The 17111-nt window shown below is 47.7% G+C and overlaps 1 protein-coding gene across 2 annotated transcripts in view; it reads right to left on the bottom strand.

Moving 5' to 3' along the window:
• The window catches only part of GALNT18 (polypeptide N-acetylgalactosaminyltransferase 18), a 349523-nt gene that overhangs the window by 46283 nt on the left and 286129 nt on the right, over window positions 1–17111 (bottom strand). The window contains exons 7-8 of one of the 2 annotated variants that reach the window (XM_045894132.3): window positions 9385–9570; window positions 1134–1271 (exon numbers count right to left, since the gene is read on the bottom strand). In XM_045894132.3, coding sequence (XP_045750088.1) covers window positions 1134–1271; window positions 9385–9570 — 324 coding nt within the window. The remainder of the gene's footprint in view (window positions 1–1133; window positions 1272–9384; window positions 9571–17111) is intronic. The other variant, XM_064577098.1, reaches the window with a different exon arrangement.

Below are 17111 nucleotides of genomic sequence, written 5' to 3' on the forward strand. Positions count from 1 at the left end.
AGGGGATACTCTCCAAAGGGAGGAAGCAGAATGATATCAGAAGCTGATGTCTTAGACTCAGTTTTTCTGCTGATGACCTATGTGAACATGGGAAGGTCACTTTGGCTTTCTGTTTCCCCAACTGTAACATGGCGTCAGTAATCTATGTAGTTTTGAGGACTTATAACTGTCAGCAGAAAACCTCCATGTGTTCAGGAAGCAAAAGCCAGGTGAGATATCAAAAAAAAAAAAAAACCAAACAGAAAAAAAAAAGAAGAAAAAAAGAAAAAACAAAACAAAAAAACCCCCAAAAAACCCCAAAACAATCAGGTATCATTGAAAATATTTTAAGAGTTGAATGGTCCTGGGAACACTGGAAGAATAGTAGAGTTTATAATATTCAAAGCATTTTAACCTTAGACAGAACATACAAATTGTCAGGATATATAAGATATTTATATATCTTAGACTTTTTTCTACTCTAGGAGCACAGTATTATTTTGTCCCTTATTTAACAGAGGAAGAAACCGAGGCCCATAGATGTTAAGACCCTTGACTGACAAGTGGCTTGGTCAAGATTGGAACCAGGTCTGCCTGGATCCAAACCCTGTGCTCTGCTTTCCATCGGGGTGACTGCTCTGTGCCAATCAATAGGTGGTCCTAAAACATCCCTCAAAATACAGTGAACTCAAGAAGGCTGTGTCCCAGAGCTCCTTTTCTGGAGGCCGTGTGTGTGAGTGGAAAGCATAAGCCCTTAGCCAGCGGAGGCATGCAGGCTGGTTGCTAGAACCTCAGGTACCCATGCTGGGGGAATAGTGGGTGTTCGTTATATTACCTTGCATGTCTGCCCTAACTGCAGGTTTTTGTTTTATTAAGTAGAACATGCAGGTTTGAGGCTAGAGCTAAATTGTTTAAGACTCTAAAGGAGAGATTTAGAACAAGGGAACAGAGAGGTTCGGGCTATGACACCAAAGACTGCCTCTTGTCTACTGGTCTACCAGAGGTCCCACATGGGAGGCTGCCTCTGGTCCACTGGTCTACCGGAGGTCCTACATGGGAGGCTGAAGGCTCCTCCTGTCCTTTCCCCTGACTCTAGGTCTCTGTCTGGCCTTGCTTTCTGTGTCTGCATGAAGCCCCAGGGGGCTGCTCCTTACCACCCCGTAGGCAACGATGTCCGAGTACATCCTCATCTCTGGGTACACGCTGACCAGGTACCACCGGAAGGTCTTGCACTTCAGCTGTTTCCTCAGAGCCTTCCTTGCAGTGATGTCCCCGATGTCAATCCCGGAGTCCTGCATGGGCATGCAAATGTAGAGCTCCAGCCACCAGCAGGGCGCAGCTTCTCCCCAGACCTCCCCGCCCAGATTCCTGGACACTGTCTAGTGAAGGGAGGACATGGGGACTTAGCTCATTTGTTTCCCGCACTGTCCCCATGTGGACAGTGGAACATGAGGACAGCACTGATGGGGAATGTCATCCAAGGCCATTGAAAATAAATTAAAAAAAAAAAGAAAAAGCTGGGGCCCAGGTGTAGGTGAAAGACACCGAAGCATACATTTGGAGTGAGGTTTTTTCTATCTCATGATATGAGACAAGAGGTTCTGAGCTGTTGCGGGGGGTGGGGGGAGAGGGAAAGGGGAGAGTTGAAGATGGAGTGATACTAATTCAAATACCATTCCTAACCACTGTAACAGCAAAGGCTTGTAGAGCACTTGCGAAGTGCGAGGTTCTGTCCTGCATGAGACCTGCCTGTGTGCTTCCAATGATGCACAGCAGCCCATTTACACCTATAGGGAGCACTGTTTTACAGATGCCGAGGGGAGACAAAGAGAGGTTCAGTGACCTCTTCTTTTTTTTTAAATTTTTTTATTGTTATGTTAATCCCCATACATTACATCATTAGTTTTTGATGTAGTGTTCCATGATTCATTGTTTGTGCATAACACCCAGTGCTCCATGCAGAACGTGCCCTCCTCAATACCCACCACCAGGCTAACCCATCCTCCCACCCCCCTCCCCTCTAGAACCCTCAGTTTGTTTTTCAGAGTCCATCGTCTCTCATGGTTCGTCTACCCCTCCGATTTCCCCCGCTTCATTCTTCCCCTCCTGCTACATTCTTCTTCTTCTTCTTTTTTTTTTTCTTTCTTAACATATATTGCATTATTTGTTTCAGAGGTACAGATCTGAGATTCAACAGTCTTGCACAATTCACAGCAGCGACCTCTCCTTGCCCGAAGTCCCACAGCTGATAAAAGGTGGAGGTGAGATTTTAACCCCATCAACCTGGGTCTAGAGTTTGCACTTTTAACCTATGCTCTGCATCTGGAAGAGCCTGCCCTTCTGCCTCCTAAGACCCAAGTTCTTGTGGGAGAAGCAGACCCTCTCTCAGCTTGGGGGTCTCAGTATAGAGAGTACTTGTGTCTGTCACTTCCGGGGGATATCAGAGAGGTGGCCCCTGAGCCATCACAGAATAGCAGGCAAGGAGTAGTAATGGAGACATGGATGTGTCCTTGAGTTAGAGAGAGGGAGAAGCCCCTACGTTTCTCGTGGCCCCAGAGCAGAGGGGAGAACATGGAGTCCCTGGGCCTGCACACCAGCCATTGGACAGGGCACAGAACCAGCTGAAGAAGAGCTGATGCCACAGCAGAGGACAGCAAGGAGTCTCTGCAGCTGGGGATCAGATGGAGACTCAGTGACATCTCAGAGGATGACACCATGGAACCAGCTAGGTCCTGTGGTATCTCACGAGACACTAGCCCAGAGTGCAGGGAGAGGAGGACGGGGAGATACACAGTTCTCTCACTGATGCCACAGCTCATGTGCTGGCTGTGTGAACCCCTAGGTTCTAGCATCAACTAGGGGTCAAGTTCCTGGGCTTGGGAAGATAATGAAATGGACAGAGTTTACATTTGAAGCTCTGAGAAAAATCACAAAGATGGCTGATGCCCGTATGTGCATGTAATGGGAACAAAATATTTGGTATTAGATCATGGGGTCTCGAGTAACAACAAACAGAAGAAATACATTTATTTTTGCCTACCAGAATTTAGGCAATATAAAAATTTGAACCTGCTACGGCCCAAAGGTTTAAGTTACAAACTGTAAAGGTACAATGTCAGCGAGGACCTACCTTCTGAGGAGGTCTTGATGGCCTCATCTATGATTTGCCTACTCCTCGGCTCCTGCCCAGAGCCCTCCTAGCAACTGCTACTTGGTCTTTCTCTGCTGGATTCAGGAAACATGTTCAATTGATCTCTGTACCTCTGACCTACCGCTGAACCTGAGCTATATGGATGAGACCGGGTTGAGAAAGTATTTATGAAGTATTATACATAGCAACTCACAATAAATGTGACCTACTCACTCCCCCCACCCTTTACCCCAAGGGATCTGTTAAGTATTAGCCCTTTAAACTTCTCTGTACCTTATCCTTATATTGCAAAACCATTGGCTGGGACCCAGGCTTTCCCCCTTCACGGTTAATTGCCTTTATATGAAAACAAACTAACACTGTGTCTCAGCTTTTATGGGAAGCCATTAGAAGAACCTGTCTCTGGAAGGCCTCTGTGTTTTCTTAAATTCTGGGTTCCCACGGGAAAACTTTCTTTCTATGCTCAGGATCAAGGGAAAATTTGCTCTCTCTCCTTATGATCTAATGGAAGGTGGGAGAACTGTCCATCAGAAGTCCATTTCTACTTTAACTTCTAGGAGACTCCAGGATCAGAGTTTTGCTCAGCTTATATTTCTGTTTATCATGCCCCTTTCCTCTTCCTATTTATTAGTTGACTTTTGCCCTTCTGCTTTAATGGTTCAGCACATCTGTACCGTGTGTTTACTGTAAATTGCATCAAACCCTTTTCAGATTGGGGGCAGAAACTGTTATGTGCAACTAATGAAGCATTGAACACTACAACAAAAACTTATGATATACTATATGTTGGCTAACTGAACATAAATAAAAAAAGAAATTGAGAAATAAGCAAACTCTCTCAGAGAAGGTCATGTTGGCCCTTACTATTAAAAAAACAATAATCATATCTTCCTCCTTTGCCAAATACTTAGTGGGTTGAATAGCTTCTCCTGCAAAATTTGTGTCTACCCAGAACCTACAAATGTGACCTTATTTGGAAATCGGATCATTGCTCATGGAATTCATTAGAGATCTGTGGATGAAATCAGTCTGGATTTAGGGTGAGCTCTAAAGGCAATGACCAGTATCTTCATAAGAGAGAGGAGGGGGAGGTTTGAACACACAGAGACATAGAGACAGGGGCCGAGACTGGAGTGATGCATTTCAAGCCAAGGAATGCCAAGAGCCACCAAAAGCTGGAATAGGCAAGAAATATCCTCCCCTAGAGCCTTCAGAGGGAGCATAGCCCTGCCAGCACCTTGATGTTGGGTTCTGGGCTCCAGAACTTTGAGAGAATCAAAATCTGTTGTTTAAAGCCACTCGATTTGTGGTAATTGGTTATGGCAGCCCCCGGAAATGAATACACTCAGCTACACAAAAAGCTGTCCAGTATTCCTGCCTGTGTGAGCAGCTACACGTACAATCTCTTGTAGCCAAACCTAAAGAAGGGCCGTCACCTCTGCCCCATGGTGAGTCATCCCGGGCATGCAGCCAGTTTTTGGGCAAGAGGAAGCAGGGGTGGGTCTAGAGTTCCCGAACCCTGTGTGAGAAAATGCTGATGCTTTGCTGCAGGCCGACTTTCCGTTTGTTGATAAGCAAACTGATTTTCAATTAAAGCAGAGGGGGATGCAAGAGCTGGGACTTCTCCGGCCTTCCAAAAGCTTGGGACTGAACGTGGTGGGTGAGAGAGCCGGCTCTGGCTGGCACACAGCTTGGGGAGGACTTGGCACAGAAGGCAACCGCGGAGGCCGGTGGCCCGGCAGGGACATTTTAAAGCTGGGCTGGGGAGGCAGCGGGCATAAGCAAGATCAGCCACAGCAAGAGTTAATACTTAGCTGGTGCTTTTTCTATTGGCCAAGCACTGATCAAAGTCTTTACATATACTAGCTTATTTAATTCTCAAGGCAGCCACTGGGCAGGGTCGAAGGGGTCCAGCTCTATACCTGCAGCTGGGATGCTGTAGACAAAAGGTGAAGTCAACAGGTAACAGATGTGCTTGTGGTTGAGCACAAGGTATTGGGACACCACTCCATCAAGGGCAGCTGGGGACACTCTTGGGGAAAACATGGGGGCACGTAGCACCCACACTTCCTCCCTCTTTTTCTTTGTCAGTTCATCTTCAGTATGTGTCAGTTGTTACCCTAGACACTGTGCATACAGATAGGAAGAAGGCACAGACTTTGCCTGAGAGGAAGATCTGGAAGATCCAGATAAATAAACAGTCTCTCTGCACACAGTGTGGAGCACGCAGGGAAGCAGAACGCTGAGGGAGAGTGGGGCAGCCAAGACGGCGGGCAAGAGAGGGTGAGCAGTCACAGAAGGCTTCCTGGAGTAGGTGATGCTCAAGGTGAATTTGGAAGGACTACCAGAATGAGCTAAACTAGTATTACTCAAACTTGGCAGCCCCAGACCACCACCCAGAAAGTTTTTAACAGATTCTGGCAACACTAGGCACCTACTCATCAGAATCTCTAAGGATGAGACCCAGAAGCAGTATTTTTAAAAAGCTCTTCAGGTGATTCTGATGCAGTCGGTCTGCAGATGTGCTTTTAGGAGCCACTGACCAAGGGAGAAAGGAATGACGCATACTGCCAGCAGATCCATTTGTTAATAAGCATCAGCGAGGTTTTACTGAGCTCTGACCATGTGCCCTGCCTTGTGCGAGGCCTGGTGACACAAAAGTGAAGAACACAATCTGTCCCCAGAAAGCCTGGAGTCTAATGCGGTTGTTCTCAGCCCTGGATGGACATTAGAATCCCTGAAGAGCTTTCCAAAAAATGATCCCTGGTGCCCTTCCAAACCAATTAAGTCATAATCTCTGGGGCTGGAGCACAAGTGATTTTAAAGTTCTGAAAGATTTGAGAGCCCCTGGTTTAATGAGAAAATGAGAGAGAGAGAGAGAGAGACTGAGGGACTTTTACACAACAGAACATTTTTTTACAGAGTGATGATGGAATGACAGAAACATGCAGGCAAAGGGGGTATCTTCTCCTCCTGAGGCTGACTTCCTAGAAGAGGGCTCACCGACATTGAGTCTAATAGGGTGGAGGGAAATGGGTGAGGGTGGAGGCTGGGGAAGAGGCAGCGGGTACGGAATTCCAAGCAGAGAGGACAAAATGAGCAAACACAGAGGAGAGAAAGAATGGACTCTGGAGTTCTCACTGGCTGTGCAGTCCACGGAAATCCAGGACCGGGTGGGGGCAGGGGGCTGGAGGCGGGCAGAGGAGAAAGCATGTCAAACAGCGGGCTTAATGCCTGATCTTGTGCACAGTGGAGAGTCCTTTAAAGATTTTAAGCAAGGCAATGATGTGGTTGCTGTGAGGTTTTGTTTTTTTGTTTTATTTTGTTTTTAAGATAACTTTGGGTCATTTGGAGGATAGATTTGAAGGGGATAAGGCTTGAGCCAGGGAAACCAGTCCAAGGCTCTTGCAGAGGAAGAGACAAGGCTTGAACTCAGACGTGATGGGGGTAGGAATGGACAGGAGAGAGCTCGGTGATGGGCTGGGAACAGGGCTTGAGGGGAAGAAGGATCAAAGGAAGATGGTCAGTTTCAAGCTTGTAGATCTGGGCAGATGGTGGTATCCTAAACTGCGGTGGGGAGGAAGAACAGGAGCAGCTCTGGGGGGAAGGATGTTCTCCGTTTTGGCAGACTCAGTCTAAAGTGCCCGAGGGAGCACCAGGAGATGTGCAGCTATAGGTCCGAAACTAAAGGCAAAAGTCAGGGCTAGAGATCTTAGTTAGGAAGTCATCAACAGATAGAAGCACCCAGGAACAGATGGGGCCACCAGGGAGATGATGTTTAATGAGAGCAGTTGGCCAGGGATGGATCCCTGGGTGCACTTAAGCATCCGAGGGAGGTGAGAGTTGCCCACAAGGGAATTAAGAGCAATCAGAGAGAGATGGGGATATACTGGGCTGTGGCATCATGGAGCCAGGTGAGTACAGAGTTTCAAGGGAAAGGTGGGATCTTGTAGGTTAAAGACTTTAAAATGTCCATTAAGCAGTTTGGATGCTTTGTCACAAGCAGTTGTGGTGCAATCCTGGGATATGACTTGAGAAGTGAATGGAGCGGGAAAGGTGTTGACTCTTTCCAGAAGCCTGGGAAGAGGTAGGAGAGAGAATCTAAACAAAGCAGGGAACAGTGGAGTCAAGGGATAGATTTTTTGAAAACACACTGACCTCTTCCTTTTCCACCTGAGGCTTTATTCTGGACACTTCCACCCCTCATCTGCCTTTCTTGAGTTCACTGCCCTCTCTTCCCACCCAGTCGACTGGGTTTGAACTACCCCTCTGAGGTGTCACAGACACACGTGAAATTTCATCATTTTCTAATTACTTTTCTCACTTGGTTCTCTGCCATTCATTGGATGTACTGTCCATTTCCACATCTAGCAGCCACAATGAGGGGAGAAGTCTAAAAGGTTTTCAGCTTTGGGGTGCAGAGAGAAGGTGACAGGAGTATGGACAGAACTCTGCGAAGGGACTGGGGATCTATGATGCTTTACTGCTATGTTCCTGGGGGACTTTCCCAAGCGTTCTTAACATTTTGCTATCAGAGGACACCCACAGAGGTGTTCAGCATGCTCCCCAGAATACTGTGATCCAACGCCCACAGCCACAGATGGGTCCAGAAGGCACTGCTGTTTCCCTAGAAACACTCCCACTGTCAGCGATGCATTCCTGGGGCTGGTTCATTAGGGTTGCCCGCACCCTGGCTGATACTTCTTGGCTCCTTATTCTTCTCTCTACTGCTGAAATGTCACTGGTTGTGGGAGTATACATCCCAACCCAAGCCTCCTCCCCCATGATGGTGGTGGTGATGGGGGGTGCTGCCTAAAAGCTCCCGCCCATGGCCCAGCCTATTTTTTCAGTCACTCAGCCAGAACAACATTAGCTGGGTGGAGAGATCAGGGAACAGGGCCTTCATATGGAAACTTCAGGCAAAAATCAACCATTTCCCTATTAGGAAGAAAGAACTAAAGCTTCTTAAAGGACTCCCAAGGGGAAAGAAGGAGGTCATGCAGTCAACAGCTGTCTCAGATAGCCATGGCAACATAAGCAATGATCTCCAGGCAGACAGGCTGCTAAGCAGGTTGGGATCCTATGGCTGGCATCTGTTGGGTTCTCCCAACTCAGTGGTCCAAGGTCATTTCCATATGACACATGGCAAGGCTGAACAAATCTACTAGAGAAGCATTGCTTTTTGTCTGGCACTTCGTAAGTGTTAGTGACAAGAGGGATAGAGGACAGTTGCAGGCAATGATGAGATTCTGTGAAGGTTAGAAACAGCCTAAAAATGTCCCGAACAGTTCCCTTCTTCTCCTGAGGATCCCTGTGAGAGGGTATCCCCTCCTCAGGCATGTGGTTCAAGAAATCTCAAAGCCATATGGACATTCCTTATTGCTCTGGTCAAAGGTTCAATGCAGAAGCCTGAATCCAGTCTACAAGAAGATTAAGGTGCATTTTGTGAATTCTGGTAATTTCTGGTATATTTATATAGCAGAGAAGCTGAGGACCTGGGAACATGAAGTAAACTTGGAGCTATCTGCTCCAGTGTTCTCATTTATTTATTTATCTTTAAAAAGATTTTATTTATTTATTTATTTGAGAGAGAGAGAGAGAGCATGAGCAGGGGGGAGGGGCAGAGGGAGAAGCAGACTCCCTACTGCGTGCAGAGACCGATGCAGGGCTCGATCCCAAGACCCTGAGATTATGACCTGAGATCATGACCTGAGCCAAAGTCAGACACCCAACTGACTAAGCCACCCAGGCACCCCCAACATTCTCATTTAAAATGAGGATACTGATGGGGCACCTGGGTGGTACAGTCAGTTAAGCATCTGACTCTTGGTTTTGTCTCGGGTCGTGATGTCAGGGGCTGTGGGATCGGGCCCGCATCGGGCTCTGTACTCAGCGTGGCGTCTGCTTGGGTTTCTCTCTCCCTCTGCCCCTCCCCGCTGCATGAGTTCTCTCTAAAATAAATAGACAAATCTTTAAAAAAATAAAATAAAATGAGGATACTGAGGTCGGGAGAGAAGTCTTCCTTTAAGCATGCTGCCCAGGGACAGGAGCAGGAATAAGACATGGCTTAGTACCTCACAGTCAGCCTCTTTTCTTCCACATGTGGTGTCTTTTGGGGCTGAGAGTCTACTCTAGCATGGATCCCAAGACTCTGGTTGATCCACGGGAAGAAGGGTTTAGACCCATATTTTTTGTTTTTGTGTTTTATTTTCCCAGCAAACCCCTAAAATCCCATCCCCACAGGGGCTTCCTACCTCTTGGGGTATGTTCCATGCCATGTAGACATGGCTTTTAAATTCGTCCATCCAGACTTCAGCCACCCTGAGGGCATTCCTGCGGACATGGGCCGTGAGGTCCTCAGTGTAGGGCTTGTGGGCTCGCTCAATGTGGGCAATCCGAGAGCAAGGCAGGACCTCCACGCTGCCGCCACACTGCCACACCTGTAGGAGACACAGAGCCACTCATCAGTGCCCAGACCTGACTCTGAGCCACTAAACCAGACCACAGGTGACCACTCAGCCTGAGCACAGACAACTCCAGCTCTCCTCATCTTGTCTCTCAGTGAGCTCTACCTTATTTCTACTCCTCTAGCGGGAAGATGGTTGAGTCCGTTTGTGTCTTGTTTCTTGTTGCCATGGATTTACCAGCAAAGAATTAATGCCCCTTCTCTTTCCATTCCTTCTACCCCGCAAAGAAGAGATTAAACATTTTTGTGACCAAAGACCTGGGTTCTCCTTGCCCCTGGTGGAGAAGTTAACAAAAATCTTCAGAATGGTCTCTGCCGCCCTGCTTGACATGGAGGAAGCAGCAGAGACTCCCAGCAGAGATAGCATTCTAACATGGACCACGTGGGCCTGGACACAGATTAGTGATCACCAGGGGGAGAGAGCCAGGTGCCCATCTTCTGGTCCATCTGTCCTCAGCCCTGAGTTCTGATAGAACCCAAGAGAGAGGGAGATACAAAGAAGGGAATCATGCAAAACTTCTCACTGATCTCCGTGACTAAGAACTTGAACTAGATGCAATTTGATTTAAAAGAAAATAAAGAAAAATGATCTTCTATTCTGAGTGTCAAGGGACAGTGTCTTGGAGGTCTTGCCACAATCATTCCAGCCACTCTGTACTTTGAATGTTCTGGAACGTGCATGTCCTTTTGTGCCCTTCAGCTTTTGCCCATTCTACGTGTCATTTTAGAATGCCACTCCTTCTCCAGCTGAAAAAATATAATCTCTCAAGATCTTGGCCACATGACCTCTCTGTTGTGGGGCCTTTGTACAATTATTGGGACAGAGCCAATTGCTTCCTCCTCTGGCCCTAAAAGCTCTTGCTCTCACGACTTCTGCCTTACTTGTGAGCCATCTCTCTTCCTCACTCTGTGTTCCTAGATGGAAGAACCATATCTCACTCAGTTCTCATATCTAGCACCTAACACAAGGCCTGGTACATAGAAATACTTTGTAAGTACTCTCTGAATAAATATATGGCTGATGGTATTTAATCACTCAATCAGGAAGTGATTGATGCTTCATAAATGTGGGATGAATCTGAAATACTGGGCCAGAGCTGATGAATGAGGCTTCTGAGGGAACACAATCATCATCTCTGGGTGGACAGCAGAGGCTTCTTGTCAGGTACTGTCAACTGGACAGTTTGGTAGATAATGTTCACACTTACAACATGTATCCACCAACGACCATAAGTCTTCACCCAAGATAAAGTCAACTTTACTTTTTTTTCCTGTTTTTTATTCAAGTATAGTTAACATACAGTGTTATGTTAGTTTCAGGTATACAATGTAATGATTCAACAATTCTATACATTTCTCAGTGTTCATCAAGATAAGTGTACTCTAAGGTCAACTCTGGATTTTACTTAATTACCTCCGGAGTTAGGAAGAGAATGCCTTCTTTTCCGCCTATTTCACACCAGCTGGTTGGTTGCTCCGGGCTGTCAGAGTTGGAAGGCTAACTGATCGCCTTTTCACTTTCTGAGCTTGTCTTGCATTTAGTATATTGTTTAGAGCCAATGGAAAGGAAACGAGCATTCCCACTGGGTGTCTACCGTATGCCAGGCACGGGATTGTGTATGTGGGCAGGCGGCACAGTGTGGTGGTTATGAGCAGAGGATTTGGAACCAGACGACTTGGATTTAAATCCTGGCTCTGTTTCATGCTAGCTGCATGACCTTGGGTGAGTCACTCAATCTCGCTGTGTTTCAGTTTCCTCCTCTCAAATGGGGATTATAATAGCGCCTCTCTCATGAGGTTACCGAGGAGATTAAAGTGATTATATACACAGTGCTTAGGAAAATGCCTGGCACATAATAAGCATGCCATCAGCTCAGCTATTACTATACAAATTATATTCAGCAGGATCTTCAGAAGAACCCTGCGAGGCCGTTGTTAATGTCTCCAGTTTCAGATGGGGAAACTGAGACTAAAGGCTGTCCCTTGGTCAAGGCCACACAACTGGTACCGAAGAGAAAAGGATCTCTCTGATCCCCACCGAAGCTCACGGAAGAGAGGAAGCCATGGAAGGCCCCAGGCTGTGCACCTTCATTTCCATGACCTATACATTCTGGGGATCATGCTGACTTCCTTCACTTTGCTCAGATTTGCAATGAAAGCCTGTGAATACTGTGAATATGTTACTGACTACACTAAGAGTCCGGGTAATTATTCTTTTGCAACAGGAACGGAGGCTATTACTTGGCATATTTCAGCAACACAACACAGAACATGATTCATAACAAAGCTCTTTTATTACAAGACCTGTTTCTCCAAGAGTTGCTTCACCATTTCACCTTAGAGTGGGCGCATCTGCCGTGCTTCTGATCAGAAGGGTGGCGGCCACACTTTCCGTCCGCCCTCAGGGCACAGTAAAAGGAACGGTGTGATCTCAGTGGCAGGCTCTTGAACGCACTCCCATTTTCCTTCATTGTGGCCACGGCCCTTGTCCAGATCATGGCCATGTCTCCTCTGGACTCTGCAACAACCTCCAAACAATTGATCTCCCTCCTGCCTTCCTCCTCCAGTCTCTTCTCCTCCCAGCAGCCAGAGAGATCTTTGCAAGGTGTAAGGCGGATCACGTCCCCCCTGTACCTTACCAGCACAGCCCTGGGTTGAGGCCCAGCCCCCCAAACCCAGGGCTTGCTTCCCCAGGCACTCCCATGGCACAGCAGAGGTGGGGCTGGGCTGGGGCTGGGGGGCGGGGGAGACGTAATATTTGAAAGCTTTGGAGCCAGTGAGAACTAAATTCAAATATTTTGCTCTGCTACCTGTCCCTGCGCCACCTTTGGCAGGTGACTTCTCTGCCCCAGCCTCGATGTCGCCCAGGGAACGAGGGGCATGTGTGGATTTGTGTTCAACCCTGGGCCTGCTTCATTCTGAGCACGGGCAGTCAAGGGGGTAGGGGCAGGACACCTGAGTCCATTCTGTCCCCGCTGTGTGCCTGCTGAGGGGCGACTGTGGGCCACCTAACCTCTTGTCTATGAAACAGGCATAACAGAAGTCATTTCCGCACAGGGATGTGGGCTCAGGAAGCCCCTACACATGTTATTATTTTATAATAACCTTATAATCCCTGCTCTTTGGCTCTCCTGTACATCCATTTTCAGGGAAATATATAACTGCAGAGGACTCTTCCATGTCTGGCTGAAGCCCACCAGACAAGAGACAGGCTGCCTTCCAGAGCGCCCGGCTCAGTGTGGAATGGTGCCCCAGGCTCCTCCCTAGAGACTGAGAGCACCTGTTAACCTAGAGGTCGTCTCCACTCTCCTCCCTCCTGTGCAAAGGAACTCATCAATGGAGAGGGTGATGGCATCTGTCTTGAATGCAGCCTTTGAGTTCCTAGCAGTCTCTGGGCATTGGAGCAGAAGATGTGGACTCAGCATGTCTAACCCATCACCTCTGGACCCTGCCCAAGGACACTGAGATAATAAACAAGAGGAAGCCCGCATTCTCTGGTCCCCAGGCGATGAGCGGCTCTGCTGACCGATGACTTGACACACAGAGATTCTCAGAAGTCTTACCTACAGGTGATCTTGGAGACCCTCACATGTATCGTAGACAAAGGATAGGAAAGAAAATCACTGGCATTTGGGCCTCATGGAAGATGACATCACGAAACTTCCATGGAGGCTTGGGTGGGGCAGGGGATGAGGAAAGGAGGGAAGGGGACCACATCACAGCTGGCAGGAGGTGGAAATCTGCCTGGGAACCATCTGGGAAGGCAGGTCTTGGGGGCTGATGGAGAGGGTTTGAATCCTGCCTCTGTCACACATTAGCCTTTGACTTGAACCAGAAGGAGGCTACAGAGAGCAAGCATTGTGCCAGAGAAGTGGGGCCACTGGGTGGAAGGCAAAGATGTGGGAGACAGTGATGGCTTAGCCTTGCGAGTTCTCGGGGGTGAGAGTGCCAAGGGAAGTAGGGCCGGGAAGGTGGGCACCAAAGACATGGCTAAGAAATGAAGGCCAAGGGTCAGTAACCAAGAAGGCTGATGAGGTCACAGGGCACAGGAAGCACCTACAAGATGTAGAGCTTGATTCTTACATGGGGTGCATGTGAGAGCTTGTTAGAGCAAGTGAGGCCCGTGCTCAGTCCCACAGGCACTGGGGACACCTGACGCACGTCAGCCCTGGACGTAGGCTGGATCTTGTGGCTTCTGAATGGGCACTGGGAAGTAGGTTTCTTGACCACACCAAGTTCTTTCCTGTCTCTCTGCCTTTGCACCTGCTATTCCATCTTTCTGGAACACTCTCCCCCCACTTGTCACCCAGCTCAAATATTACCTTCTCTGACTGCCCACTAGGTCCCCTTGGAATACTTACAGGGCCCCACCCTTTTTCTCAGTCACACTTACTCACAACACTTCCGTTTATGTATTTACTCTTTCAATGTCTTTCCCCTGCTCCCTGCTAGACTATAAGCTCCAGGAAGACAAGGAGCCTGTTGTCTACACCAGCACAAGGCATTTAGTATACATTTAATAGCCATTATTTAAGTGAGTGATTCCTGCAATCTGAGTCCTGGGCTTTCCCGGACTTCAGAGAGGCAGTTTTAACTCGCTCAGCTGGATCCCCTAATAAAGGCCATAAACATAAAATGTGGCCAGATTTTACCGAACACAGTGACTTCCTTCAAACCCAAGCGGTTTTTCAGCAAAGCTCTGACATTTAAGTGCACACTGCTGTAACTGAAGAGAGTCACTTTGGCTGCAGAGCTTAAATTAACGTTGTAAAACCTGGCAAGTCATCAAATGAGCATGGTGGAAAGCAGGAGGCTTCGTCTTGTGGAACCATGAACTCACTGTAGAGAGAAACCTTGACCTGGCCCCTGCTTGCACACACCCACAGAGGAGTTGCTGGGCTTGCCTCCAGATGTGATGAAGAACCGGAAATAGATGACAAACAACAGTCACCCAGCCTGGACTAAACTCTCACTCACCACCAGCCCTTCCCAGAGAGCCCTAATCCTATTATTGTTTCCAGAAGGGCTTGGACCATCTGCCTGGGAACCATCTGGGAAGGCAGGTCTTGGGGGCTGATGGAGAGGGTTTGAATCCTGCCTCTGTCACACATTAGCCTTTGACTTGAACCTGGCTTTGGATGTCAGTTGCCTTTTTATTGGGGATCATGATGCCCTGGCAGGTTTAAGTGAGATGCTCTATGGAAAGCTCCCACTAGCAAAGACAGGCATGTAGTGGGTTCTTACGGAAGGTGAGGTTCTTTTCCCTTTCCAGGACTGGGAGCTGCTGGTACAAGGTCAAGGTCAAAAGATCTGAGTTTATGTTCTGTTTGCCACTTACATCAACAAGCCCATTTCCCTCCCAAGCCTCAAGTTTCTTCTAGCTGCCAAATGAAGGAACTGAACTCAATGATGCGATAGATCCCTTCTATTTCTCGCATTCTGTGATTCTACGTTTTCTGGCCGGTACGTCAAATGACGCCCAGTATTTGAGACATGACTGGCAGAGTTGTAAATCGGAAGTTGTAAAATAGGGAGACATGGGAGGCAAGGCAACAGGATACAGCTTGACCATTTCTCCCACACACAGACTCGTGATCACTCTGCAGTCTGTGTCAAGGACAGCAAATAACACTTCCAGGTTAAATCCATTTGCTTGTTAAGGTCCCTCTGAAGCATTGTGTTGAGAAGGATTCTGAGGCTCTGAATCCTTCTGAGAAGGATTCTCCGGGCTCCATGGAAAAGCATACCACCATTTATTAGTAATGGTTACCGTAGGCAAGGAATTGGGAGTGGTGGCATCTCAGCCTTGTACTTCATGGCCATGGACCACAGGATCCCACATCCTGTCCAGCTTTTTATCTCCTCATGACTTTTAATGATCTCTTTGCTCTTGGCAAAATGTTCCCAGTCTTCCTTTAACTTAGAAAGCCTCCTTCCTGCTCTCCATCCATCCAAAGCCAGCCTGGCCCAGCTCCTCCAAACTCCTGAAACACATAATTTATACCACTCATGTGGTCCGTATTTCTTGGCTCATATTGTTAATTATCCTTTTATGTGTAACTGTCTCGCTTAAGTTGGCTGTGAAATGCTGAGACAGAGTAGAAAGCCAAACCAGGCAGGCTGGGGGAAGGAAGACAAGAAGGATGGAGGTTGAGACCGAGGCCTGAGAATAGCTGGCAGAAGACCAGAAACTCATTTGCAGGGTGGTTGTAGGGTCAGAAATGAAGGCAAACAAAGATGCCGAACAGGGCTGCACAGAGCCCTCCTTTCCCGGGCATCCTTCCATTCTGTCCCCAGGGCCCCCTGCTCACCTCATCCTAGGCATGGGGGTAAGAAGGGAAGAGGGGTCAGTTCTGGGCAAAGCTAAAACAAATGCCAGGAGCCACTAGCAAGCTGAGGTCAAGGGTGTGAGGTGGAGGAGGAGCCGGGATGGGGACAATGTTAAGACACGGAGCCAACCTCCCTCCAACGTGCATCTTGCTCCCATACTTGCCACCTTCAGTCTCCAGAGAAAGATCACGTTCCTTCACAGGATTTGCAAGGCCTCTGAGACCCGGTCCCTCCTGTTTGCTGCAGCTTCATCTGTCATCCTCTGCTATCCTGTTACACCCACTTCTCTTAGTTCCTAGGGCAGACCTAGGATCCCTGTTCTCGCATTTCTGCCTGCACCCCATACCATTCCCTTTACTGGCATTCTCCCCCCAGGGATACATTTATTTGCCTAGTAATTCCTACCCACTCTTCCTGGTGGCCCTAAATTTGGTTAAGTGCCTCTGCTACGTGTTGCCATATCACCTATCCTTTCTCTGGCCCCACACTTAACGATAGTTGTGTGCACGAGTACATTTAAAGACACGTGATATAAGGAACAACAGTCTACCTAACACACTGCTTAAAGAAACAGTACATTAGCAGTAACTCAGAAAACTGTGCGCTCTTCCTCACTCCTGAAGGTAACCCGTTATCCTGAATTGTGTTAATGTCCTTGCCATCAACCTACGCTACCTATTTGGTTTTACCTGTTTTTGAACGCTATATAAATGAAAACATATTGTCTGCATTCCACAACTTGCTTCTTGGTCCATTTATTTTCATCACCAGAGTGTTCCATTGTATAAATATATACAGCAGTTTATTTATGCATCCTCTTGTTGGTCGACAGTCTGGTTGTTTCCAGGATAATGAAGAGCCCTCCATGGAACAATCTTATACATGTCTCTTGGCACCCAAGAGCGAGCACCTCTCCGTGTATTTACACCGCAGTAGAATTTCTGAGGCATAGATTGTATACACATTCAACTTTCCCTGGGAAAGAGAAACTCTTCCAAAGTGAGCATACCGAGTTCTGCTCCCACCAGTGCAGATGAGCTCTCATGTTGCTTCACGATCTCGCCAACATTTGGCATTGTCCAACTTTTTAGTTCTTGCCAATCCAATGGGTATGAAATTCACTCTTGCTGTAGCTTTAATTTGTAACTCCTTGGTTTTCAGTGAGCAGGAGCTTTAACTTGTTTC

This window comes from Mirounga angustirostris, unplaced genomic scaffold (genome assembly GCF_029215605.1).
Source record: "Mirounga angustirostris isolate CCGP_5_RB_7025 unplaced genomic scaffold, mMirAng1.0.hap1 SCAF_13, whole genome shotgun sequence".
Lineage (NCBI taxonomy): Eukaryota > Metazoa > Chordata > Mammalia > Carnivora > Phocidae > Mirounga > Mirounga angustirostris.